Source organism: Bos indicus, chromosome 15 (genome assembly GCF_029378745.1).
Source record: "Bos indicus isolate NIAB-ARS_2022 breed Sahiwal x Tharparkar chromosome 15, NIAB-ARS_B.indTharparkar_mat_pri_1.0, whole genome shotgun sequence".
Classification (NCBI taxonomy): Eukaryota; Metazoa; Chordata; class Mammalia; order Artiodactyla; family Bovidae; genus Bos; species Bos indicus.
The window spans coordinates 74,884,491-74,911,359 of record NC_091774.1 but is presented as its reverse complement, the minus strand read 5'-3'; the positions used below and the strand labels follow the sequence as shown (position 1 = coordinate 74,911,359).

Below are 26,869 nucleotides of genomic sequence, written 5' to 3'. Positions count from 1 at the left end.
GCATTCTTGGCTTTTGCTGTTGAGTTGTAGGAGTTTTATGTATATTCTGGATATATCTATATATGTGTGTTAGTCGCTCAGTCATGTCTAACTCTTTGCAACCCCATGGACTGTAGCCCGTCAGGCTCCTGTGTTCATGGAATTTCCCAGGCATGAATACTGGACTGGGTTGCCATTCTCTTCTCCAGGGCATTTTTTTGACCTAGGGGTCGAACTCTGGTCTCCTAGATTATAGGTGGATTCTTTACCATCTGAGCCACCAGGGAGCCCTATATATATATATATATGATAATCCCTTGTCAGATATCTGATTTGCAAACATTTTCTCTATTGTTGTCTTCTCACTTTCCGGATAGTGTCCTTTTGATGCACAAAATTTTTTAATTTTGAAAAAATCCAATTTATCAATTTTTTCCTTGGTTGCTTGTGTTTTCATTGTCATAGCCAAGAAATCATTGCTAACTCCAGTGGCAGGAAGATTTTCCTTATGTCTTCTTCTAAGAGCTTTATAGTTGTAGCTCTTAAGTTTAGGTCTTGAACCACGCTGAGTTAATTTTTGTAGATGGTATAGGATAAGGATCAATCTTTATTCTTTCATATGCGGATATCCACTTTTCCCGGTATCATTTGTTGAAAAGACTGCCCTTTCTCCATTGAATGGTCTTGGCTGCCTTGTCAAAAATCCATTGGCCATGTATTTGAGAATTTATTTCTGGGCTCTCTATTCTGTACCACTAGTCAATGTCCCCAGTGTGGCATGGCCTCCTGAGATGAAGGTCCAGAGTTCTAGAATATAAGGAACTTCATTAAGTCATCCTGCTCAACTCCTCACCTCCAGGCCAACGACTGACCCGCCAAAGAGATTCGGCTCTGGGACACATTTGTTTTTCAGGAGCCAGAGCGGATGAGAAGTGGGGGAGGGCAGAGCTAGTGGCGAGGGTGCCCACGCCCCAGCCCTGGCCTCTGACTAGGCCTGTGGCCATACTTGGGAGCCCCCGTGTCCATCAGCTGAGTCTCCCATGAGGATATGGCCTTGGGGTAGATGTGCTCTTAGGGTCCTCACACTACCCCCTAAGAGGACCAGATCGGAGAGGACTCCCTTCCATAACATGACCCCAGAGCCCTCTCCCCACAGGGCTGGGAGGAGCCCCTGGAGGGAAGTCCATGCACCCCACCCTGCTCTGTACTCCTGGGCCCGTGAATGTCCTAAAGATTTTCTGCTTCCTCCTCATCAGAGGCATCTGCTGCTCCCTGTACCCAACCCTGGTCATCCCAAGCTCTGCCCAGGGAGTGGCTCAGCCAGGGACCAGGTAGTAGGATTCGGCGCCCCTGGTGGGTAACCAGAGGGGCAGGGGGCAACAGACAGGTGGCTGCCGCTACCAGTGGAGCAGTGAGAGCCCCAGAGGGGGCTCGCTCATGAGACCAGTATATCCTGCCTCGGGACCCCCCAGCCCAGTTGGTTAAACACAGGCCTGGTCTCCCGGCCAGGTGGAGTGGGTTGCCATTTCCTCCTCCAGGGAATCTTCCCTGCCCAGCGATTGAACTTGCATCTCCCATGTCTCCTGTGTCTCTTGCGTGGCAGACGATTCTTTATCCTCTGAGCCTTCGGGGAAGCCCAAAGGCAAGTAACAGGCGCAGCTTCTAATGCCTTGGAATCTTATAGAAACTGTGTTCATGCTACAGTCAGGCTGTACCGGCTGCCTGCATCTTCAGGTGCCTTTGGTTCAGTGAGGCCAGTATAGCCAGGACCTGGAAACAGATTTGGGCCTGTCCAGCTGAGTGCCCCTTGGCAAATGAGTTGACCTCTTTGCCTCCTTGCCTCAATTTTCCTTGTCTGTAAAGTGGGCATATGAATCCTATCTACCATGAAGGAATGTTGTGAGGATTGAGGAGGGTGATATAGGTAAAGAGCTTACGGCAGCAGAAGTGCTCAATAAATGTTAGTTGTTATTGTTGATAATAGGATGTTGCTGGAACTTTGAGTAGGTGAGGCCGGAAACTTTGACAGACAGTTAATGGTTGACTTGAATGCATAAAATTGAAAAATCAACAAATTATTGCTGAGTCTATATTGTGTGGTTGACAAAGCATTTTAAAATACAGATGAGTGATGAAAAAAGGGTATAAGCTGGCTGTCTGCCCAGCATGGGGGCTGGAGGGATCAAGGAGGGGAGAAGGGTAGTCCTAGGCCCCTCAGACCCCTCAAGCCATGTCTGCTGGGGAGTTTAGGCTCCCTTCCTTAAACTCGCAAGAAATGACCGCTCCTGGAACGGCCTCCTCGTTGGCTCGGCATTGGTTCTGTGCCAGGGATCAGGGGCTGCCTTGGAGAGGCCTTGCCTGAGTGGACATCCAGGGCCAGGTTTACCTAATGAGCTACCCAGGACTCAGCCCCTCGGATAAGATTACAGGAAGCCACTTTTGTGCTCCATAAGGTCCATTCTCACTGTTTCATGGGATGAGTCATTTTCCTGACAAGCACTGTGCTGTCTCTTCAGTCGTGTCTGACTCTGCAACTCTGTGGACCCGTAGCCTGCCAGGCAGCTCTGTCAATAGGATTCTCCAGGCAAGAATACTGGAGTGCGTTGCTATACTCTCTTCCAGAGGATCTTCCCGACCCAGGGAATGAACCCGCATCTCTTATGTCTCCTGTGTTGGCAGGTGGGTTCTTTACCACTACCACCACCTGGGAAACCCTGAATAATCTTATCCATCTTTATCAACCTCAGAAAACTTTAACTGGCAACCTCACAATTGATCCAGCCATAATTTTTCCCTTCTTGTCCAAGGGGAGAAAACATATTCTTGCTTTTGGGGCTTGTAAATGATTGTTTAGTTTACCATGAACACATCTGGAGGAAGAAAACCCTTGATTTTGGTGGGAAAAACATTCTCTCTAGGCCGATGTGGTCGTTCCACAGACTGAGACATTTAGTTACTTAACCAGATTCATTTAATTCAGGTATCTGTTGAGTTGGTTGTTCAGCAGGTATTTTTTGAGTGCCAGATGTGCGGACCAGAGTTTGACAAGACTTTTTCCCTGCCTGTGATGAAGACACTGTCTAATGGTGGAGGGTGCCATGCATCCACACTTGGCAATGCTTTGTGAAAAGCAGTCGAATTATTAGGAGTAGTTCGGGGGCTTCCCTTGTGGCTCGTGAAGAGCTAGTAAAGAATCTGCCTGCAGTGCAGGAGACCTGGGTTTGATCCCCGGGTTGGGAAGATCTCCTGGAAAAGGGAAAGGCTACCCACTCCAGTATTCTGGCCTGGAGAATTCCATGGACTGTATAGTCCATGGGGTCACAAAGAGTTGGACACGACTAAGTGACTTTCACAGAAGAAGAAGGAGAGTTTGGAGGAGGGCATGGCAGGAAATCTACAAAGAGGAAGTGGTAACAGACTCGGGCCTGGAAAGGTGATTTGGGTTTCTCTGGCAGAAAGGGCCCTGACATAGCCCTGAATCACCAAGGTTAGTTTCTATATGACAGCAGACAGCAGCGCCAGTGGGAGTGGCGGTTCATTTCTGGAACGATCCCTCTCGACACTCCCCACCCCCAGATAGCTTTTGGGTGGTATGCTGGGTGGAGGACAGCGAAGGCCCCCACAGAGAAAATTCTTCTGGAGCCGTTAAATATTGGTGTGCCTGCACAGGAGAGTCGTCCAGATGTTACCAAGTGTCTAAGCAGGAGCGAGGTTTTTGGAAGGAGCTCACAGCCTCTCTGACCTTTGTCAACTGGCGCATAAGCCACACTGTCTTCGATGCAGCGCTTAAAATTAGAGTCCTCCTTTCATGCCTCTACTACAAGTTGCAGCCTGGGTCAAAATGTATGTATGGAAGGGGCTTTCTTGAACATCAGCTAGCACTTTTAAATATCTATAACAAATGACAAACAAAATAGTTTCAGTGTTTCACCCCATTTATTTCTCTGTTATATGTACGTGGAAATGAGCCTTGATTGGAAGGGGACTGGGGTGGGGGGAGCTGCTTGGGACGGAGGTCTGTGGAATGTTCTGGGCAGCTGGAGCTGGGGAAACTTGAGCTGAAGAGCATATACCTGGGGCGGGGGCGGGGGCAGGGGGAGGATGAGACACTGCAGCTTGAGGGGCTCTTCTGCGGTCTCCTCCCGCCCTGGCCTAACTTCCCTCCAAATAATAAGTGTGTTAATCTCCCGTGGAGGATTCCCGTTGACAGACAGCGTGCTGGGTGTCAGGCAGAGGTGTGCCTTCTCGCCCTTGGCCTCACTGAGAGCCCACAAACATGCTGGGAGGTGGGTCCCCTCCCCCTTACTTTACAGATGAGGAAACCCAGTCACACAGAGGCCAAAGTCACTTTGCCAAGGCATGAGTGGCTTGGAAGCCTCCTAAACAATCTCCCTGAGAAATTTCCCCATTTCTTTGATGGGGAGAGCTGACATTTCTTCATCGTATGCACAGAGCTAGCTGTACACAGCTTCGACAGACCCCTCCAACCAGATCGCTGCCTAGAGATCTGGAGAGGCCCCAGAAACACTGCTTCCCGCGCCAGGCTGGCCGAGATGCCCCTGCCGTATCCACCTCCACCGCCATAATCACTGCCTCCTTCATGAAGCAGGGCTTTTGTAAGGGAGGGGCCATGCTTTCTTGGACTTTGTTTCCATCTCCTGGAGCTTTGCCCTGCACATAACTAGCGCTCCAGAAATGCTGCTGAATGAATGCATGCAGCAAGTCAGGGGCAGTTTCAGGAGTCAACCCAAGTCCGTCCTGCTCCAAGGACTCCTCATTCATTTCACCTAGAGCAGGATCTGAGCTTCTCCATCTTGCCTCCCTTGAATACAACGGTGGTATTACAGTGTCCCCAAGGGGATGCTTGGGAATGCAGATTTTCTGAAGCAGAGGAGAGATGGAGGCTCTGAGGGATCAAGGAGATAAGGACGTGCCCAAGGCCACATGGTTCTGTAAAGGTAGAGGGGGACAAGGGGCAGGCAGACCACTGAGCTGATCTGAAATCAGAAGACAGTCCTTCCACTGACAGGCGATGTGATCACTCGGGGGTCTCCGTATCCTGCCTGAAAGAGGAGGGGTGGCCCAGGGTGGCCCCTGAGCTCTGGGGCTTCTTTTTGGGCTGAAGGGAGAATGGGGGAGGTTCCTTCTGTTTCTCTGGGAGTAGACCCAGCCTGGGCCACTGCCCCTTCCCCTGCTGGGTCTCTGGATCCCCTCCAGCCTCGTGAGGCAGGGCTTGGGGATGAGACCTGGGCTGGGCCAGGAAGCGGGGAGCTGGGAAACCTCAGTGTCCATGAGGAGGGCTGTTCACAGGGGTAGTTAGAGTCCCTGACTGAGGTCATGACCCCAGCCCACCCCAGAGAACAGCACCAGGTGATGTCCAAGTGTTAGATCATAAATGGGGCTTCTCATGGTGACCCATGGACTTCCCTTGTAGCTCAGTTAGTAGAGAATCTGCCTGCAGTGCAGGAGATCTGGGTTCGATTCCTGAGTTGGGAAGATCCCCTAGAGAAGGAAATGGCAACCCACTCCAGTATTCTTGCCTGGAGAATCCCAGGGACAGAGGAGCCCTGCAGGCTACAGTCCATGGGGTCGCAAGAGTTGGACACGACTGAGCGACTACACCACCAAAACCAGCACGCGGTGACCCCAGAGCTCTGTTGAGGTTATTCCTCTGAGATGGAAATTTCTCCTCAGGCTCAACTGTGTCACTCAAAGACAAGACTGAGTCAGCCAGTGCCCGCCCCACCCCCCAAGACTGCCTGCCTGTGTCCAGGAGACACGTGAGAGGCCGTGGACGGGACACCAGGCTTGGAGTCGGACCATCTGGGTTCAAATCCCAGCTCTGCCCCTCCTCGCTTTGTGATCTTGAGCAAGTCAAGCTTCTCTGGACCTCAGTTTCCTCATCACGGACCTCTTAGGGATCTGAGGAGAATCAGATGAGACAGTGAGTGGGTCAGAACTGCTGCAACGCAAGCAATTGTGTGATTGTCTCATTGTTGTCACCAGCCCTGGGGGAGGCCCCCTGGGGCTTCTCACTTAGTAATTTAGGACCAGTTCAGCTGAAAGCTGGGTGTCCTGTTTTGCCATAAAATGTGGTTACCGGGCCTTGTCAAGGCCTCTGTAGATGTCAGTACTCAGGTCAAGTTCACATCCTTGCTAAAGCCTCTCCTGACCTTTTCAGCCAGCACCGGCCACTCCTCCCATAGAGCCTGCCTTGCCCAGGTCACAGGGCTCTTGCTGTCAGGCTGTGGTGTCGTCTGTCCCTTTGGTGAGGCCATGTCTAAAGGGAGGCCCTGGGGAGGTGCTTGGTGAATGAACAAACAAGTCAACTAACGAATGAGTGCAATGAATAGACGCAACCCAAGCCACAGTGTCAGGGAGAAGAGAAGAGAAAAGAATCTGGGGCCTAAGCTGGGGTACGGAGAGGACCGTGGGGACTGAAGGAAGGCCGGATGAAGGCCCGCAGGGACCCTAGCCAGTAGTGGACTTTCTTTTCTTTCTCTCCAATTTTTAAAAGAATTTTAAAATACAAGTAAAAATAAAATTTACCATCATGACCATTTTTAAGTGTACGGTCCAGCGGTATGAAGAGCATTCATAATGTTGTGCAACCATCACCACCATCCAGCCGCATAACTCTTTTCATCTTGTCAAACCGAAACCCTGTCCCCGTGAAACACCAACTCCGCACCCTCCTGGGCCCCGGCCGCTGGCAGCCATTGTTCTACTTTCTGTCTCCGCTCCAGGGACTCGTGTACGTGGAATCGTGCAGTATTTGCCTTTTTGTGACTGCTTTGTTTCATTCACCACGATGTCCTCAAGGCTCATCCGTGCTGTAGCAGGTGCCAGAATTTCCCTCCTTTCTGAGGGTGAATAATCCTCCTCTGTGTGGAGGTTCATCACCGATGAACACGGTCACTTGCGTGTGCCAGCTATTGTCGGCGGGCTTCCTTTTTAACCACTTCTCTTTGGATGCAAGGAAGCCGTACCCGCTTGGACTAACTGTAAGGGAGCTGAAATTAGAATAGGCTCAAACAGTACCAAGTACTTCTAAGTCCCAAGGATAGCTCGCCCTCAGCTAACAAAATACTGCCTCCTACGGCCTTAGAAGAACCGCATGTTTTAATGGGGTCTCCGGTTGCTTCCGGGGATGGAAATGAGGGTTTCCATAGGACTACGGAGTATACGTTTGTCCCTTGAGTTGATCTGCCTTGTGATTTTGATTTCAGCGTGCAAGCCCGTTTGTAGAAGTTGTGGATGGTGCTGGTGAGAGGGAGGCAGAGAGATTGCTTACTAGACTCTAGTCTGGGTCCTGTTTCAAACTGTAACAAATGCCGGTTTCAGAACTTGGATTCCTGGATAAAGTGGTTTCTTCCCATTTGTCTGCATTCTTGTTCTTTTTAAAAGCTTTTCATTTGACATGTTTTCAGACACCAGGAAAAGTTAAATGTAGAATACAAAGGATTCCCAGATCCCTTTGACACCGATCCTCCATATCTTAAAGTTTTGCCATATTTGCATTATTGCCCTCACTCTCTTTTGTGTTCTTTCTGTATGTATATATTAATATATATTCAGATGCACATATACATATTATTTCTTTCAGAACTGTTTGGGGGTAAGTCGCAGACATAAGCCTTTTTACTTTTAAATACTTCGGTATTTAGCAGAGAATTGAATATAAATCCAGACCCAGTGTCAGGAAGAGGAAAAGAAAAAATTAGTTGAATGTAAACTGAGGGATGGAGTGACCCTGAAAGCAAGGTCCCGAGAAAAGGCCTTGGTCCACACTGGAGGTCCCAGATGTTCTATGAAGTTCTATCAGGACAGTTTCACCAGGGCCAGCACTGAAGGTTGGATACGTTGGGCAGATTTAGAGGCATCAGAGAGGAGGAATTTTCCTGTGGCTCCCACTTTTTTTTCCCCTTCTTCCCTGACTCTGTCTCCTGGCTGCCCTGTCCCAGCCCCACACTGGGTATCCACTCCAGGAGGGCCCAGAGGAAGATGCCCCAGGCTTGGGGTTCAAATCCTGCCTCTCAGCAGCTGTGCATTCTTAGACAAGTCCTTTACGCCCTCTGGCCTCAGTCTCTGCAGCTGTAAAATGGGCATATTTCACATGGCTGTTGTAAACAGCAGCAGTGAGAGCATGTTAGTAAACCATGAAGCTCCTGGTGTGTAGTGAGAGCCCAGGGTTGAGTCCTTTTCCCTCCTGATTCTGGGGAGCCCCCTCGATCCTCTGGCTCACAGGAAACCCCTCCCCTCAGTGTGGAGTGATGGGAAGAAGAGCCTGCAGTCCCCGAGACTGCTGAAGCTTCCCTGGGGAAGAGCCCACAGAGGAGCCAGCAACAAATCCACGAGCTGCCTGGACAGCCGACTTGGCAAAACCAGGGTCGGGTAGCCTGGGCATGGCTTACCTGTCAGTATCCAGAGGGCCAGCGATGCCCCTCAGGTCTCCACAAAGGGAAGAGATTGGGGGAAATAAGAGCAACTCGGGTCAGGCCGGCTGCCCAGTGGCTGGTGACGTTTAGTGGATTCCCTCTCTCTGAGCCTCAGTTTGCCCATCTGTAAAATGAGGACGCTCAAGACGGGGACTGATACAAGTCAAGAACGTGAATACCCTCAGAGCCGGAGGAGGAAAGAGCTCTGTGGAGAAGGGCAGGGACCCTCCTCACCCAGCACTGTGTGGAGGGCTGGGATATCAGAGACACATAGTAGGGCTGAATCACCACTTGTTTGGCCAACCCTCCGGGAGGGGGCCTGGGTCTTTAACCAAACTGGGAGAAGCATCTGCGGCGGGGCCCTGGGGCCTCACTTCTGGCCCTGAGGAAGGTACTTGGGACTGCAGTGCCTCCTGGTGGCCAGTGTGAGCTACTGCAGCCTTGATCCTGACTGGCAGGATGGGGGTGCCTAGAGCCTTCACACAGGGGCCCGCACAAACCTGCCGTGTGGGTGAGGAGAACATCCCAGTCTTGGCTTCCCGGGGAGGGCTGCACCTCCTCTGTAACCCTCCTCTCCTCTCCCTGGCAGGAGACCAGGCAGGGCTTGCTGACGTGAAGCAGAAAAGCCAAAACCCTTGCCTGAGGCCATAGCAGCGTCTGGAGCTACATGGGGCTTGGTCCTACACGACCTGCCCCGTGGCCGGCTTCTCTGAGCCCCATCACCCCACAAGGACCAAGGTCCACCCCCATGCCACAGCCACCCCACAGCAGTGTGTGCTGGGGGATCGCAGCCCCCCACCCTGCTCTGGAGCCCAGCCTCATGGTCCTGGGCCCCCTTCCTCTGGGTGCCCTTGTCGCCCTCAGCAGGGCACGCAGAGCTGCCTGGTGCTACCAAAGGCAGAAGGAGCCGGGGCCCAGTTCAGGACCCCGAAGTGCATCAGGGCAGCCCTATTCCCAACAGCTCTCGGTCGAACGGGAGGCCACACCACACCGCCGTGCTTCAGAGTGGGGAATTCAGCCTTTAAGAGAGAAGCCCGACCCTGGGGTCAGAGAGGAAGAAGGAGTCACCTTTGCACTGAACCTTGGAAGCTCAGTAGAAACAATTCACAAAAGAAGAAATGCAACACATTAAAGGTTAACTTCACTAGTAATATGTGCCTGTGTGTGTGTGAGCACGCTCGGCCTCAGTCACGTCCGGCTCTTTGTGGCCTCATGAACTCTAGACTGCCAGGTTCCTCTGTCCGTGGGACTTTTTTCAGCTAGAGTACTGGAGTGGGTTGCCATTTCGTCCTCCAGGAGATCTTCCCAACCCAGGGATCGAACTCATGTCACATGCATTGTCAGGTGGACTCTTTACCACTGAGCCTCCTGCTGCTGCTGCTAAGTCGCTTCAGTCGTGTCCGACTCTATGCGACCCCATAGATGGCAGCCCACCAGGCTTCCCCATCCCTGGGATTCTCCAGGCAAGAACACTGGATTGGGTTGCCATTTCCTTCTCCAATGAATGAAAGTGAAAAGTGAAAGTGAAGTCGCTCAGTCATGTCTGACTCTAGCGACCCCATGGACTGCAGCCTACCAGGCTCCTCCTTCCATGGGATTTTCTAGGCAAGAGTACTGGAGTGGGGTGCCATTGCCTTCTCCGGAGCCTCCTGGGAAGCCCAAATTTGTTTTTTTTTTTTTAAATGTAAATTCAAATGAGATTTCACTTTTATCCATTACACTGGCAAAGCTTTTTATAAACAGTGTAATGATTGGTACTTGTCCTGAAGCAGGCAGGCATGCTGAAAAAATGGGCACATTTCTAGCAGACACACTTATCAGAGCTCTTAAGGTGTGACTGTGACCAAACTCAGTATTTCTAGTTCTTGGAACTTTTGCAAAGGTAACTGCCACAAAAATGTCAAGGGACTTAACTATAAAGGTATTCATCACAGGCCTGTTCCTATTTCAAACAATCAACAATCCGTATACCCAACAGTAAGGACTGAGGAAAGGAAATAGAGTTTGTCTGTGCGATGGAATACTATGCAGCCATTAAAAGTGATGTATTAGCAGAAGAATATAGAACAGGATGGAAAGATGTACAGGGCAGTGATAGGTTTTACAAAAGACTTTTATAAAAAATTATGTTTCCCTTTTCTGTTTATGTATTATAGTTTTCTTCTTTGGGCTTGTCTTCATATAGAACATAGATAACTGTATGTAGTGGGGGTGGGGAGGAAAGCCACGAAGCTTACAGAGGAAGATACCCAGGGAGAGTAGGAGTTAGCCAGGTGCACGAAGGGCAGAGGGCGTCCCAGCGAGAAGGATGCAAGGGTGGGGAAGCCTGAAGCCGCTCGAGCAGTGTGTTGGGGGCGTGCGGGCAGGTCAGCGGGACCGGAAGCGAGGTGGAGGGGCGGGTGTGGCAAGACGTAAGTCTGTGAGGGGGACAGTGGCCAGTCCTGCCTGGGGAATCCTGAATGCCATAGTCAGCCTGACTCGAGCATTGGCGGTTTTAGCAAAAAAAATAAATACATAAAATAAAAATCTAACAACAAAACCAGTATGTTCCATTTAATTTGAAGTTCAAATAAACAATGAATAATGTTCAGTACATTGTGTCCCTTACATACAAACGAGTTCCATTCCGAGAGCGAGTTCGTAACTTCACTTGGTTCGTAAGTCCAAGCAAGTTAGCCTAGAAACCCAACGAACACAATCGGCTATGTAGTACTGTACGGAAATAGGTTTATCATACTTTTCACACAAATAATATCAATACATAAAAACAAACAGAAAAAATTAAACATTTTTCATCTTCCAGTACAGTACCTTGAAAAGTGCAGTAGCACAGTGTAACAGCTGGCATAGAGGAGCTGGCCTTCAGCACACAGGCAAGAAGAGTTGCTGGCTGGAGGAGGGACAGGAGGTGGGAGACGGTAGAGCGGAAGGATCGTCAGCTATAGGAGATGGTAGGGGCCAAGCTGCAGTTTCACTCGGGTCTGACACTGAGGGAATGCACGTTCGCATCTTTGAAAGTCTGCAACTTGAAGGTTTGTTCGTAGGGGACTTAGTGCATAAGTATTTCCCATGCAATATTTGGGACATGCTTTTACTGAAAAAGTGACTCCTGTTTCTCTGAAATTCTAATTTAACTGAGCACCCTGTACCCTATCTGACCATCCTGATTGGAAAAGCCCCTGATACTGGGAAAGACTGAGGGCAGGAGGGAAAGGAGGTGGCAGAAGATGAGATGGTTACGTGGCATCCCTGACTCAATGGACATGAGTTTGAGCAAACTCCGGGAGCTAGTGAAGGACAGAGAAGCCTGGTGTGCTGCAGTCCGTGGAGTTGCAAAGAGTCGGGCGCGATTTAGCGACTGAACAACAAGGAGAGCTCTGGGTTAGACAGGGTGGCCCTAGACCAGGAGTGTGCGTCTTAGACACTGTCTCCGGTTGTAGTGGAGCGTGGTGATCTGAGGGCAGAGGAACCGGTGAGGTCTGAATGTATGCCAGAGCTCTGGGACTCTCCAGCACCCACGAGGCCTCAGAGCCGTGGGGGGCGGTGCCCAGTTTGTGAGGACGGTAGCTAGTCCCACCGCGGAAGGGGCCTTTCTCTGAAGCATCACTGCCATCCTCCTCTGCTTCCCGGCAGCGCTTCCCTCCGCCTCCCATCACACAGCCCAGTCCCAAACCTACCGAGCCGGCACCATTCAGGATTCTAGTTGCTGCTTTCACATAGCATTTTAAAATGATGAAAGAAATTCCTGTTTATGGTAGGACAAATAAGAAAATTAAGTCAGACTAGAAACAAAAAAGCAACTAAACCCAGATACTGATATTCTTTACTTCTGGAAACTGCTAGGATTTTCTAAGAACAGACACCGCATCCTCACCTCCCCTTTTTTCAAAATAAGTTTTACTTACTGTAACATGAACAACTTTCAGGTAATAAAATGCTATTCTTGGACATCGGTTTCTTTCATTTTTCATCAGTGTTTATTGAACCCCTTCTGCATACCAGCCGCAATACTAGGCATTAAACCAAAAGGCTAAGCCAAACAAATATATTCAGATATATTCCCTGTTTTATGGAAGGGAGAGAGAGACAATAAATGAAGGAAAAAACAAATAAATACAAAATAATATGTGTTAAATACCAAGAGAGAAACAGTGTGTAGAATAAAGAAAACCAGGAAGGATCTTCCACTTATGGAAATATCATCCTTTATTTGACCAATCTCCTATTAATAGAGATTTTGCTTATTTTCAATTTTCCCATATAAAAATGCCACGAGGAACTTTCTCTCTAGTTAATTCTTTGTGTCTATCCATAATTCTGTCTTTAAATCCCTAGAGGTGAGATTTTTGGGTGAAGACATACAAACATTTTACCTGCTTAGTTTTTCTTTACTATATTTAAACCCAATTTTGTATTTTCTCTATAGTTTTATATATTTTTTATTTTTTTAATATTTTTATTTATTTTTGGCTGTGCCGGATCTTCCTTACTGCACAAGCTTTTCTCTGTTGCGGTGTGCGGGCTTCTCACCGTGGTGGCTCCTCTGTTTGTGGAGTCCAGGCTCAAGGGCACCTTGGATTCGGTACTTGCAGGACGTGGGCTCAGCGTTTGAGGTTCCCGGGCTCGAAGAGCGCAGGCTCGATAGTTACGTTGCAGTTTGGCAACCCACTCCAGCGTCCTTGCCAGGAAAACCCCATGGGCCGAGGAGCCTGGTCGGCTGCAGTTTATGGGGTTGCAGAGTTGAACACGACTGAGCAACTGACAGACAGACAGATGGGCTTAGCTGCTCCACAGCATGTGGGATCTTCCCAGACCAGGGATCGAACCCGTGTCTCCTGCACTGGCAGGCAGATTCTTTACCCCTGAGCCACCAGGGAAGCCCTGTAGTTTGCATATTTTTTATTTTTTAAATAGCATGCTGAAAATTTAAACTGAGGAGCGTGATTTTATGAATTTGAACACGTTCCTGTACAGATCCGTGTACTCACAATCACAGCTGGGATACAGGATCGGATAGTCCCATACACCAGCCCTTTGGGGTTAAAAACACCCCAGCCCAGCCCCAGGCCACCAGCGATCTGCTCTCTGTCCTGGGACTGTTTGTTTGTTTGTTGTTCAGTTGCTAAGTCGTGTCCAACTCTTCGTGACCTCATGGACTGTAGCCTGTCAGGCTCCTGGGTCCTCCACTGTCTCCTGGAGTTTGCTCAAATTCACGTCCACTGAGTCGGTTACCTTCCCCAGAATGGCATGCAATAAACAAGTGGAGCCAGGCACCATATACCTCTGGAGACTGGCTTCTTTTACAGACAGTAATGCTGTCTTTGAGAGTCATCCACAGTTCACATCACTAGTTCTCTCCTTTTATCTCTGAGTAGTATCCCATTGCATGGCTGTTCCATGGTTTAAAGGACATTTGGGCTGTTTCCAGTTTGAGGCGATTGTGAACAAAGCCACTATAAATATTTGCATACAGGTTTGCCCTGAAAAGAAGTGTTTGTCTCTTGAGGGCGAATGCCTAGCAGTGGGATGTCTGGCTCGAGCCATGAGAGTGTGTTTCATGGTATAAGGCACTGCTGCGCTGTTTTCCCACCACTGATGGAAGTGAGTTCACGCCCTTCAGTTCCTTGATATCTCTGGGTATCATCCAGTTTTATTTCCATCGCTGTTGGTGTGTAGCCATATCTCATGAATATCCCTAGTAAATAATCTCTAATTGGTAATACATTGAGCTGGTTATTATATTTGTTAGTTGCTCAGCCTTGTCTGACTCTTTGGGATCCTGTGAGTTCAGGATAGCCCCCCAGGCTCCTCTGTCCATGAAATTCTCCAGGCAAGGGAATGGGGTAGCCATTCCCTTCTCCAGGGGATCTTTGCAACCCAGGGATGGAACCTGGGTCCCCTGCATTGCAGGCAGATTCTTCACCATCTGAACCACCAGATGTATATCTTCTTGGGTGAAATGTCCATTCAAATAGTTTACCCATCTACCTGCTAAGTGCCACACTTTATTCCCATTTCACTAGTTTTCCGCTAATGTGCTTTTTACTGTTGTTCCAGGACCCTGTCCGGGAAACCACATCACATTTAGTCCTCCATGTCTCAGCCTCCTGTGACGTGTGACAGTTTCTCAGACTTGCCTTGTTTGGAGAAGCACGTTTGGGCCTTGGGTGGGTGTGTGTTGGTGGCAGGAGTGCCTACCCCACCTCGTGGGTGGCTGGCTGAGTCCCTGGCTTACCTCTCCTCTTCTGCCTGGCAGTTCCTCCCGGACAGGAACACAGTCCATCTCGGCCCGGTACACACAGATAAGCTCCACGTGTGTTTGCTGAAAGGTCGCCCCAGCATGGGCTCCCCCGTTGGTGTATTTTATTGGGCCTGGACCTAAAACTCGGGCCATCCAAGCTGAACTCGGGACAGAGCCCAGTGGCAGATAAGGTGGGCTGGGGACGTGATCGATGGCTCACCTTTAACCTCTGCCCCCACCCCCGCACAACTGTTTGGACAGCGATGGGTTTACTCGGTGCCCTTTAAACAGCAGGAAAGGGCCTCACGCTGGCCTGTTTTCTTTAAGGAGATTGCATTGGCGCTGTGCACACTGCCACAGGGCGTGTGAGGCTGGCTCACCCGAGAACAGGGCGAGCGGTGTGTCCCCCACAAAGCAGATGTTTGGAGGAAAAATAGATATAATCAAAACCGTGGAGGATAAAATTACTCCAGCCCCTTAGACAGACGCTCCATACGTCAGAGTGTGTGCACAGCTACACACACACACACACACACACACACACAACTCATGTCCAGACCCACCCATGGCTGTCTGCAGGCTCACGCTCACTCACAGACACACACAGCAGCACACACCCACTGGTGTGCCTGCCCTTGACCACACAAGCCTGCACGCTCCGCAGACCTATCCGCAGGCAACTACACATATGCTGCCCACACCCATTCACAACAGCAGGCTTGTGCTACATGCCCGAAGGCGCACATCCGTGCACAAGAAAGGGATACACGCAGAAAGGGCTCCAGCAGCCTCTCCCCAAATGGCTTCAGAAGCTCATTCTCCTTAAATCACAATCACAGAAATAATTCTCTTGAAATCACAGTCATGAAAAAAAAAAAAATTAAGGTGAACTTTGGAAATCTTTCAAGGCCTTTCATGTCAAAAAAAAAAAAGTTAGACTAGGTTGGAGCAACACCCTAGGATTCAACCAGGATGAGTAGATAGAAGCTAAGGGGCTTCCCTGGTGGCTCGGACAGTAAAGAATCCACCAGAAATGCAGGAGACTTGGGTTAGATCCTTGGGTCGGGAAGGTCCCTGGAGGAGGGAATGGCAACCCACTCCAGTATTCTTGCCTAGGGAATTCCATGGACAGAGGACTCTGGTGGGCTACAGTCCATGCGGTTGCAAAGAGTCAGACATGACTGAGTGACAAAGCATGCACGCAAGAGAATGAAGAAAGGTACCCCGTTTCTTGTAGCTCTTAAAATCCAACAGCCAAGGCTGTCCGGCACAGACCAGTTGGCCCTCAGAAGAGGCGAGGCCTCCTCCCCAGGAGGAGAACAGGCAGAGGCTCAAGGGTGTCTGTGACTCCTGATGAACAGTAAGCCTTGAACCAAATGCCGCCCACTCATCAGAAGTGGTCATGGGAGTCTCTGAAGGGTGTGCATCCCTCCCTGGGGGCAGGCACTCTGGATTCTCGACGTTCTGTGCACAATACATGATTCCTCTGGGTAGTCTGGGATGTATTTCCAGATCAAGACATTCCGGGGGAAGCTGCAGCTCGCGAGGACATTGTCTTGGGCCCCCAAAGCCTGGGACAAAGCCCGCCCAGGGGTCCCTTCCCGCTCTGGATGGGGCCAGAGACCATGAGGGGCTGCTCCAGGGAGGATGTGGGGAAGCCAGCCGGGCAGGCAGGTGGCCTGGTCCTAGTGAGGGCTGTCGTTCAGCTTCATGCCAGCAGCGGATGCCATGTGGCCTCAAGAAGGCGCGCCCGGCAAAGGGGTTAGCTGGGGCCTTTCCTGTCTCCTGGTGTGGCAGTGCAGTAAATGCAGAGCTGGTTCCTGGCAGATCCTGGACTGGGTTTCTGGAAACGTCAATTCTAGAGCCCCCATTCGGTGCTCCTGCGTGTCCTCCCCCAGCGTGTCCCCCTTGCTCACTGTGTGGAGACATCATCTGTGTCTGCCTGTTCTTCCTCCTCCTGCCTCCTTTCGGTCTGCCCTCTTCCCCTCTTGTCGTTCGGTGATCTCACCTCTTCCTCCTGTTTCAGCTGTCAGTTCTGATGGAGGCACTACCCACTGCATGCCTCTCTTTCATGCACCCTCACCAGCTTTCTCCATTGTCTCCGAGGATGTGTTTGTTCAGCAGACGTCTCTGCACGTACCCTGTAGGTACTGCCAGTGAGTACACAGAGGTAGCTGGACAGGGTGAGAGCTCGATAATGTTTGTATTGGCCATTGATTCCTCGGTAACCTCCTGCCTGCCCCATCCTGGGCTGAGCAGGGACAAATGGCCCAAGGTTCCAGCCCTCAGGGAACTGGTTCCCTGAGGAGAAGCTGGACCTTCAGGGTTTGATTAAAACGTAGGCAGCAACTAGATGGAGGGGGTCTGTATGATTGCCGCAGTTTGGGAAGGCTTCCTGGAGGAGCTGGTGCTTGACTGGACCTTGGAGGTCAGCTGGAAAAAAGGGGCGTTCCAGACAGGTGGACAGAGGAGGAGGTGAGGGAGAGCAAGGAGCTCAGCGGTTTCCTTTGTTCAGGAGTGAGTCAGCCTGAGTCTCAGGCCCTCTGTTTTCAGCGGCCGTCTTGTTGAGGAGGGCCTTACGGAGCAAGCTGGATCCTGACCAGGCCCAGGTCTCGGGCCATGGTGCCAAGTCTCTACCCAGCCTCTCTGGATCCTCTAGTTGGAGAGCGATCTGCTGGCTTTGCCCAGAGCCCAGCACCACCACCCATCCCATCCCTGGCATTCACCTGTCTCACACGGGCCTGTTAAACTCAGGGCCTCCTACAGAACAGCAGTGAGAGCTATATTTATTCAGGAGGATGGGACACTCAGAGGCATGGTAGCCATCTCCAGATGTCCGCAGGGCTGCCTTGGGGAAGGCCCATGGAGGTTTGGAACCCATGCCAATGAGCCAGACCGCAGGAATCAGACACAGGCTGGACCTTTGGACAGACGGTCCAGTGGTCCTGGGGGCGATGAGCTCCGTCACCAAAGCTTGAGTGACAGCACTGGGTGCAGATGCTTATAGGGTGGCAGGAGGTGGGAACTGATGCCCCCAAGCCTGGCACTTTAGGGATGAGTACCTTGGCTTGTCATTCTAATGGGTTGGGTCAGAACCTTGGGGAATTTTCCTTTGCTGTCTCAATTAGGGGCCAAGCCTCAGAACCTAAAGTGAAGTCAGTGAAGTCACTCAGTCCTGTCTGACTCTTTGCAACCCCATGGCCTATAGCCTACCAGGCTGCTCTACCCATGAAATTTTCCAAGCAAGAGTACTAGAGTGGGCTACCATTTCCTTCTCCAAGGGATCTTCCCAACCCAGGGATCGAACCTGGGTCTCCTGTATTACAGACAGACGCTTTACCGCCTAAGCCACCTAAAGCAAGAATAATCAAGACTTGAGATTTGGAAGGTTTCGTCCCTCTTCGAGGGCCAGAGAGGCCTCGGTTTGCCAGAATCCCTTCCGTCTTGAAATCTTGAAGCCTTTCTAGTTAGCTGACGTTTGCCTGGACAGATATGCCCCCAGCCTCTCCCCACTCCAGGTCCCAAGGGGAAGGTCCCACTGGAGACTGAGGCGGGAGGGCTGCCCCACAGGGCCGAGATGCCATTCCTGCCTGCACTCCCCACTGCGGACAGGGCTTGCCCGCTCCCATTGGCACCGGAGGCTCTGGCACTTGGAAGGCGTCCTCTGAGGTCACAGGCAGATTTCGGGAGAGCTGGGACGAGGCAGATCTCCGCACCTTGGGCCTGGGGTCTCCCATGCTGCGCCCCACACCATGCTGTCCCCCCATGCCTACCCTTTCAGTGGGTGGATGGAGGTGGGGAAGCTTCTCTACTTGGACGACTGGGTGTTCAGCCAGCTCCACCCGCAGTGAGCCTAGAACCAGCTCAGCGGGGGTGGGCTTCTCCCAGGGGCCACATCCTCACTCTCTCATCCTCGGGGACTGGTTCTCTGCCTCCTTGATGTGCAGACCATACCTCTTGATTACGTGAGGCCCTGGGGATTCCTTCTGGTTTTCCCTCTCTCCCTGGGAAAGGCCCCAAGACCACGGGGTAGAAGAGAAGGACTGACCCAGAGCTGAGAGGCTGCACCCTGTCCCTATTGGCACATTTCTTACTCTCTCTGGCTTCCGTTTCCCCTGAATTAACACAAGGAGTTTAGTCCCTACCGTCCCTTGATATTTATAACATGGAGTTTCCCCTGCTCGGCCCAGCCCCTTTTGCTGTGTGGGGTGGTCCTGAGCCCAGGCTGGATGCCAGAGGATACGGGAAGGGTCCTTGGGGTCATGGGATGGGGTCTGGGCAGCAGGGCTTGGGCAGAAGGGGCAGGGGCTGCAGCCACTGCCTGCTCCCCGAGTCTGGCCTCCAGGAGGTTGCATAACAGAGATGTTTATTTTTGGTGAGACTGGGTGGGATTTCTTCTCTTTAAAAAAAAAAAAAAACCAAAACATAAAACGTATTTGTCTGCCAGGAAGATAAATATCTTTGCTGAAAGCTCTCAGCCCAGCTGCCAGCTGCAGTTTGCATGACGCTGTCACCAAAGCCGTGGCGGTCTGCGTGTGCCTGGACTCACGTGGGTGTCATCCGTGGTGCCCAAGGGCCGGCCCCCCAGCCTGCTGGCACCCATGCTGCCAGTGGCCCTCAGGAACAGCCTCCTGAAGCTGCTTCCAGGCCCACTCTGAGCATTCACCTCCACTCCCTTTCCTCACCGCCTTGGGCAGCCTGTCCCTCTCAGCTCCCCAGCAATAAGAGAGCCCCCAGTAAACACAGAGTGCCAGGGAGGAGGGCGGATCCGAAGCTTCGGCCCCAGGATCTGGTCAGGGTCAAGGGACCGGGGCTAGAGGCACCGTCCTGACACCTAACACCTGGGGCTCAGATCTATTCCCAGAGGAGGAGACCAAGAGTCAGAATGGTGGAAGCCCATACAGACCACAAATGCTTGTTATGATCAGAGCTTTCACACATGAAAAGTTTTATCCAATGCTCCCCACACATGTCTTATTATCCCGTATGTTATTTCACTCTATAAATAAAGTCAGAGTCCCCAGTGGAATTTGGCTCAGAGAGGGACTCGCACCCCATCCGCACCCACTCCTGGGCTGGGGGACTCCAGGGAGGGCCTGCCCACTGGGAGGACTCTTCCAGGGCTAGACTCTTCTGCTGCTCACAAGTCTAGACCAGAACAGGGAGCAACTTTACCTGTAAGACATTTTAATCCCACAGCTACCCTTTGAAAGAAAAGAAGGAAAGAAAGAAAGTGAAGTCGCTCAGTCGTGTCCGACTCTTTGCGACCCCATGGACTGTAGCCCACCAGGCTCCTCCGTCCATGGGAATTCTCCAAGCAAGAATACTGGAGTGGGTTGCCATTTCCTTCTCCAGGAGATCTTCCTGACCCAGGGATTGAACCCAGGTCTCCCACATTGTAGGCAGACGCTTTACCGTCTGAGCCACCAGGGAAGTCCCTGTGAGGGAGATCCAAGTATCTGTGCCCTCATTTCATAGAGGGGGAAACTGAGGCACAGAGAGGCTCAGCGAAAGGTCCAAGCACACAGCTCAGGAGTCAGACATGGGGGGGGACTCACACCCTGAGGCCAGTTGCAGGGCCTGTCCCCTAACCTCCGCCCTGGGGCGAGTGTGTCTGCCCAGGGCACTGATGGGGCTATCTGAACAAGGATGAGCTCGCCCTCCCTGCCCTCCCTCTGTCTCCTCACCTTGACCTGCACTGGATAACTGGTCCTTGCCAGCTCTGAGCGTCCAGGAATCAGCCGGCAGAGTCCCGTTCTGCTAGACAGCGGTGGCTGTGGGCCCCGGGGCCATGAGCTTTGTGTAAATCTGCTGGGCCTCCCAGCTCAGCATCCTGGGCATGTCACGGGGAGGACCCCCTATTTCCTTAGTAAACAGCCCCCACCTGGAGGGGGCAGGGTGCTGAACCCCAAACAGAATCAGGCCAGGCAAGGAGGAGCCTCTCCTCCTCACCCTAAGGCCAGTTGGGCCAGACATGGCTGCTGGCTGAGCTTTTGAGTCCGAAGGACTGAGGCAACATCCTCAACACCCAAAGGAGAAGTTCTGGCAAGGGGAGTCCTAGAGGGAGGAGCCCTGGGTCAGTGGGGGCGGAGGGTAAATGTTATAGAAGTCAGATTGGCTGGCCCAGAGTCACAGGACACGGTGCTAAAAGGGGCCCATGCTGACGTAACGGCGAAGAGGCTCAGAGAGGGAAAGAAACTTAGCCAAGGTCACAAAGCACGTTAATGACCTTAGAACCCAGGCCTCCGGACCTTGCATCCCATGCTTCCCCGAGAAGGGAAAAGCAGGGAATGGCTCCCCCGTCCCTCCTACCTCTCGGGCTGGGTTCAGCCATTGCTTTTTTGACTTTGTTTCCTCCCCCTTCAGCCAAAGAGAGCTCCCTGGGTGAGCCAGAGTTGCCACCCGACTCTGACACGGTGGGGATGGACAGCAGCTACCTCAGTGTGAAGGAAGCTGGGGTGAAGGGGCCCCAGGACCGGGCCAGCGCCGACCTCCCCAGCCCAATGGAGAAGGCCGACTCGGAGAGCAACAAGGGCAAGAAGCGGCGGAACAGAACCACCTTCACCAGCTACCAGTTGGAGGAGCTGGAGAAGGTCTTCCAGAAGACCCACTACCCCGATGTGTACGCGCGGGAGCAGCTGGCCATGAGGACCGACCTCACCGAGGCCCGCGTGCAGGTCAGTGAGGGTGCCAGGGAAGGCGGGGAGAGTGGGGCTGGCCCCTTCCGCCAGTGGCCCGAGACAGGGCCGCTTGCCCGTCCCCAGGCGCACCAGGGCTTTCTTCACCTCAGCTCAAGGAGCTCGCCCCTCGCGCCCCTGCCGTAACCAGAGCAGGTCTGCTTTTGTTCACGTTCCCATCCTGCTTCATGCTCTGGTTGGCAGGGGCTAGGGCGGGGCTCCCAGGGAAGGGGCAGGCAGCCCGTCAGCTATGCTTCTGAGTTCTGTGTGGTGTGTGAGTCCAGGCTCTCTTGCGAAGGAGGTGATGACGATGAGGGGTCTCTGCTCTGGAAGGCCTACCTCTTAGAAAGGAAACAGGATGAACTTACAAGACATCCATGGCACCCCATGGGCAGAAACCAAGACAATCCAACTCTTCTCTTTGCCCAAGCTGGCTGCCTCCTCCTCCATCTTTCAGGTCCCAGCTCAGTATGCCTCCTCTGAGAAGTCTTCCCAATCACCATGACTACTGCCCCCTACCATCACCCGACCACCAAAACACTAATCCCAGCATAGGCCAGCAGAGTCCACCATAGCTCAGCACAACACAACACACCATAACCTAACCCAACGTAGCTCAGCACAACACAACACACCATAACCTAACCCGACATAGCTCAGCACAACACAACACCCCGCAACCTAACCCAACACAGCTCAGCACAACACAACACACCATAACCTAACCCAGCACAGCTCAGCACAACCCAACACCCCGCAACCTAACCCAACACAGCTCAGCACAGCACAACACACCATAACCTAACCCAGCACAGCTCAGCACAACACAACACCCCGCAACCTAACTCAACACAGCCCAGTACAACACAACACACCATAACCTAACCCAACACAGCTCAGTACAACACAACACCCTGCAACCTAACCCAACACAGCTCAGCACGGCCCAACACAGCTCAGCACGGCCCAGCACAGCCCAGCACAGACAAGCATAGCCTAAATCAACACAGCTCAACTCAACAGAGTCCAGCACACCCAACACAGCTCAGCACAACACAAACAACTCAAGTCAACACAGCTCAGCTTAACAGAACCCAGCACAGCTCAATACAGGCCAGCAGAACCCAACACAATACAACATAGTCTAAACCAACACAGCCCAACACAACACATACAACCCATCATAACCAAAATCAACACATAACTCAAAAGACTTCAATACAACCCAACACAGCTCAACACAGCCCAACATAGCCCAACACAACACAACATAACCCAAATCAGCACAGCTCGACTCAACAGAGCCCAACACAGCCCAACACAACACATACAACCCATCATAACCAAAATCAACACATAACTCAACAGAGTTCAACACAGCCCAACACAGCTCAACACAACACAACACAACACAACATAACCCAAATCAGCACAGCTCGACTCAACAGAACCCAACACAGCCCAACACAACCAACATAACCCAAACTAACAGCTCAACCCAACACAATCCACATAACCCAACACAATACAACAGAACCCAGGACAGCTCAACTGAACCCAGCAGAACCCAACCCAGTGCAACTCAACACAGCCAATCACAACCCAAACCAACACAGCTCAACTCAATAGAACTCAGCACAACCCAACACAATTCAGTGCACCACAGTGGAACCCCATACAGCTCAACCCAACCCAACACAACTCAACCTAACACAGCACAAACAAACCAGGTCACCTTCTACCAGTTGTGCTATTTTATCTTAGAATTTATGATTGGCTTAAATTATGTCATCTGTTTGTCTCATCTCACTAGAATATGATGAGGGCAGGTACGGTCTGATTCTTCATCACTATAATTCCCACCAATTAGAGAAGGCTGAACTAAGATCAGAAAAGGCAAAAAATAAATATATGTGGACCAACTGACCTCCTTTGTCCAGAGAGGTATGTCTCCCCTCCCTGCATGAAATTGTAACAAAGGAAAAACCAGAGAGGATGCAAAGTCCTCTAAGCACCCCAACCATAGATGACAAGATAAAGCTCAGGCTTCAGCGTAACACTAAATGAACGCCACGTTTGGCCTGCCTTCCCAGCCCAAATCATGTTGAAATAGCAAATCAAGTGTTTGCAGATAACAGTGTTTCCCTCTCCCGTGGGCTATAGAAATCAACAGCTTAAGAGCAAAGAGGAGTCTTTTTAAAAAAGCAGCAAGCTCAGCTGGGGTCCTTTCGGTGCCAGGACTGAGAGCCCTGTTACTCAGCAGACCCCAAGGGTGCCCCTTCTCGCCTTTTTTCACTAAAGAATCTTCTGCAGAGTATTCTGAAGTGAAGTGAAAGTCGCTCAGTTACGCCTGACTCTTGTGACACCATGGACTGTAGCCTGCCAGGATCCTCTGTCGGTGGAATTCTCCAGGCAAGAATTCTAGAGTGGGTAGCCATTCCCTTCTCCAGTGGATTTTTTCAACCCAGGGATCAAACCCAGGTTTCCCACACTGCAGGAGGATTCATTACCACCTAAGCTACCAGGAAAGTAGAGTGTTCCTAAAGTGAAAAAATCTCTCAGTTGTGTCCAACTCTTCGAGACCCCTTGAACTGTAGCCTGCCAGGCTTCTCTGTCCGTGGTTCTTCCAGGCAAGAATACTGGAGTGAGTAGTCAGTTTCCTTCTCCAGGGGATCTTCCCAACCCAGGGATCGAACCCAAGTCTTCCGCATTGCAGGCCAAGTTGTTATCATCTGAGCCACCAGGGAACCCCTACGGTGTCAATAAAAGGCTCACCAGTCTTTGTTTAACAAGGCAGAGACATTTGTATTAATAGCATGGTCCAGAAACTAGATCATCTAAAATGGCTAAAGTGTAAAAGAGACTGGTAGTTGCCAGTGAATACACAGCCATCCAGAAACACCAGGGAACTCTGAACGGTCAGCTCATTTATTCATAAATTCCCCAAAGCAAGCTTCCCACCTTATTCCTCTCCAGCTCACAGTGAGTGTTTGGGGAAGGAAGACAGGCAGCTGAGGCCTCACTGTGGTTCCAGAAACCTTCTCACACCCACTGTCTCACCTGAGACTTCTGGTGCCCCAGACTCTGGACAGGAACCCCAGCCTCTGGCCTCAGCTCAGCCAGTGGATTTGAGAGGAGCGTAAGGAGTCGGTGGAGAGAGAGCAGCTGGCTATGGGATGTTCCTGTAGGTGCTGTGTTGATGCAAAATGAACTGTCTGTTTTCTGTGAGGTATACACATGTACACGTGTGTGCACACACGTGTGTGTGTCCCTAACAAATGGACAGAAGTGCCCAGGAGTAGAATTCGCTTAGCATTGATAGGATGATCCTTCTGGTACCACACACGAAATGACGCCAGAGCATGTTTAACATTCTTCAGGCACCACAATACAGCTCAGGAGTGTTCTCTCTACACACACACACATTTATGCCTACTTCCAAAAAGGAGCTGGGGCAGCTTACACTTAAAAGATTTATCTTCATCCTCGAACAATAACAGTGCCATGAAATGGGAAGGTAATTATGTCAAAGACCTAGGCTAAGCTAAGGATCCTAGATTTCACTGAGCGCAAATTTCAATGCTGAGCTTCCCAGCCGCCAAAGCGAAAAGGGGAACTGTGATGTGCTGCCTGTCTTATCATCTCAGGGGGAGACCGCAGAATTCTAGAAGGCTAGTGCTGGAGAGGACCACCTCGTTCTCTCATTCGCTATCGAGGAGGAAGAGACCCAGAGGCAGGAAACCATCACCTGTGACCAGGTGACTCAGGAAAGGTGATGGGGTGGCCGTGCTGAGAATAGAATGAGGGACCCTGAGTTCCAGCCCTTTCCAGTGCTTTTCCTGTAGTTTGCCTCACCAGGAACACGTGCCTAATTGTTCTGAGACTTTACTTTGTATAAAGGCAGCAGGGTTGGTGGGATTGGCAGGTGCGTCAGACCTCTGGGTTGCGCTTGGCAGTGCCCTGGAGATGGGGGGAGGTGGGGATGGAACCCCCTGCTTGCTTCTGATGAGTTTGTTGGGGGCCTATACTCAGCTGATGGGAAGCCAGGTGCCTGGCACAGAGTGACGGTGGGGACAGGGACGGGCCCCCCCCCCCCCCCCCCGAGATGGACCTTTCCTGGGAAGAAACCCGGAGTTTGGAGCCGCTCCAGGGGGCTGCAGGGGCCTCTTCTGTGCTGTCTGGGATTCCAATCTACGCAGCTGTGTCTGAAGACAATAAGGCAGAGGCCTCCCCGCCCTGAGCCACCCCGCCCTGGCCCCAGATGGGCTGCGGTTAGCAGGGGCCTCCGCCAAGACAGTTGGTTCCTTGGGGAGAGGCCCGTGCTGAGCGGGTCCAGGCCAGGGTGGGCCAGGAGCGGGGTGGTCCTGGGCTGCTGTGACGCACTGAAGGGAAGGCTGGGGCCTCTGGGTCCCTTCTCCTGCCCAAGGTTGCCCAGTGGAGTCAAGCCTATGGGCTGCAGAGCCTGAGGCCCAGGGCATCTAGGGGCGCAGCTGTCAGCACCCCAGGCTCCAAGGGTCAGAAATGGGAGGATGCTCTAAGCCTTGGGGGCCCATGAATGTGAGCACAGATGGGGCCCGGGAGGATACCCCTGCCACCACCCAAGTTTATGCATGATGAGAGTGAAGACCAGGAAGCTAATGGAGCTTAAGCCTTATCTGGGCAGAAAAGCTCCAGCCTCATCTGCAGGGTGAGGCCCCAGGGAGGAAGGGGCTGGAGGTGGGCAGTTCTGTTCCCCCCAGCCTGCTCCCCACAGCCGTGCCGCCTCCCACGATCTCCATCTTAACCTGCAAAGAAACCCCTCTGCCTGACCCTCTTCACTCCCTTCCCAAAGGCCGAGCGCTCTCAGCTGCCTCTCCCCCAGCTCATCTGTCTTCCCAGATAACCCAGGTCGCCCCTCTACCCCGCTCCGCCCCGCCCGCCGGCATTCCATCTCCTGTCCCCCGCCCCCCTTTCCCACCACCCCTGCTCTGCTCCTGCCCTCACCCCCAGGCCCCCTTTGCCAGCCCTGTGTGTCTCCCACTGTAGGACCTGAGTCCACAGAGACTCAAGGGGGCGGCCCCCACCACAGTGGCAACCTCACTTTTTTCTAGGCTTCTCCTCAGCCCTGAAGAAAGCAGTCCAGTCGTATATCTAGATGCTTCCAGTGGGCTTCTCCCCTCCCCCTGGCCTCCCCTCCTGCCCAGAAAACCCTGGGAGGCTGAGGAAGGAGCGGAAAGACTGAGCTAAGCCTGCAGGAAATTAAACATGAAATGAAAACAAGCGCCTCTGATTCATTCTCTCGTCCTGCCCCCAGTCCCCCATTCCAGGCCACTGATAAAGGGGGATCCCATTTCAGCGTCCCGGAGAGGAGACCCGATCCGCCCTTGGCTCCCAGTGGGCGGCCTGGGCCTGGACCCCAGGAGCCCTGGGAGGAAAGGGGGGCCCCCCTGGGAGGCTCTGGGACAGCGGCTGAGGCCCCAGCCCGGGAGGGGATCAGCTCCGGGGAGGAGGGGGACACAGGAGAGCTGATTCTCCCCCACAAGATGGGGAACAGT

General features: G+C 52.1%; 1 protein-coding gene across 1 annotated transcript in view; it reads left to right on the top strand.

Annotated features, from left to right (window-relative positions):
- ALX4 (ALX homeobox 4) overlaps window positions 1–26,869 on the top strand; it is a 44,461-nt gene that overhangs the window by 11,342 nt on the left and 6,250 nt on the right. The window contains exon 2 of the mRNA XM_070804094.1: window positions 21,025–21,335. Within this exon, the coding sequence (XP_070660195.1) occupies window positions 21,025–21,335 (311 nt within the window). The remainder of the gene's footprint in view (window positions 1–21,024; window positions 21,336–26,869) is intronic.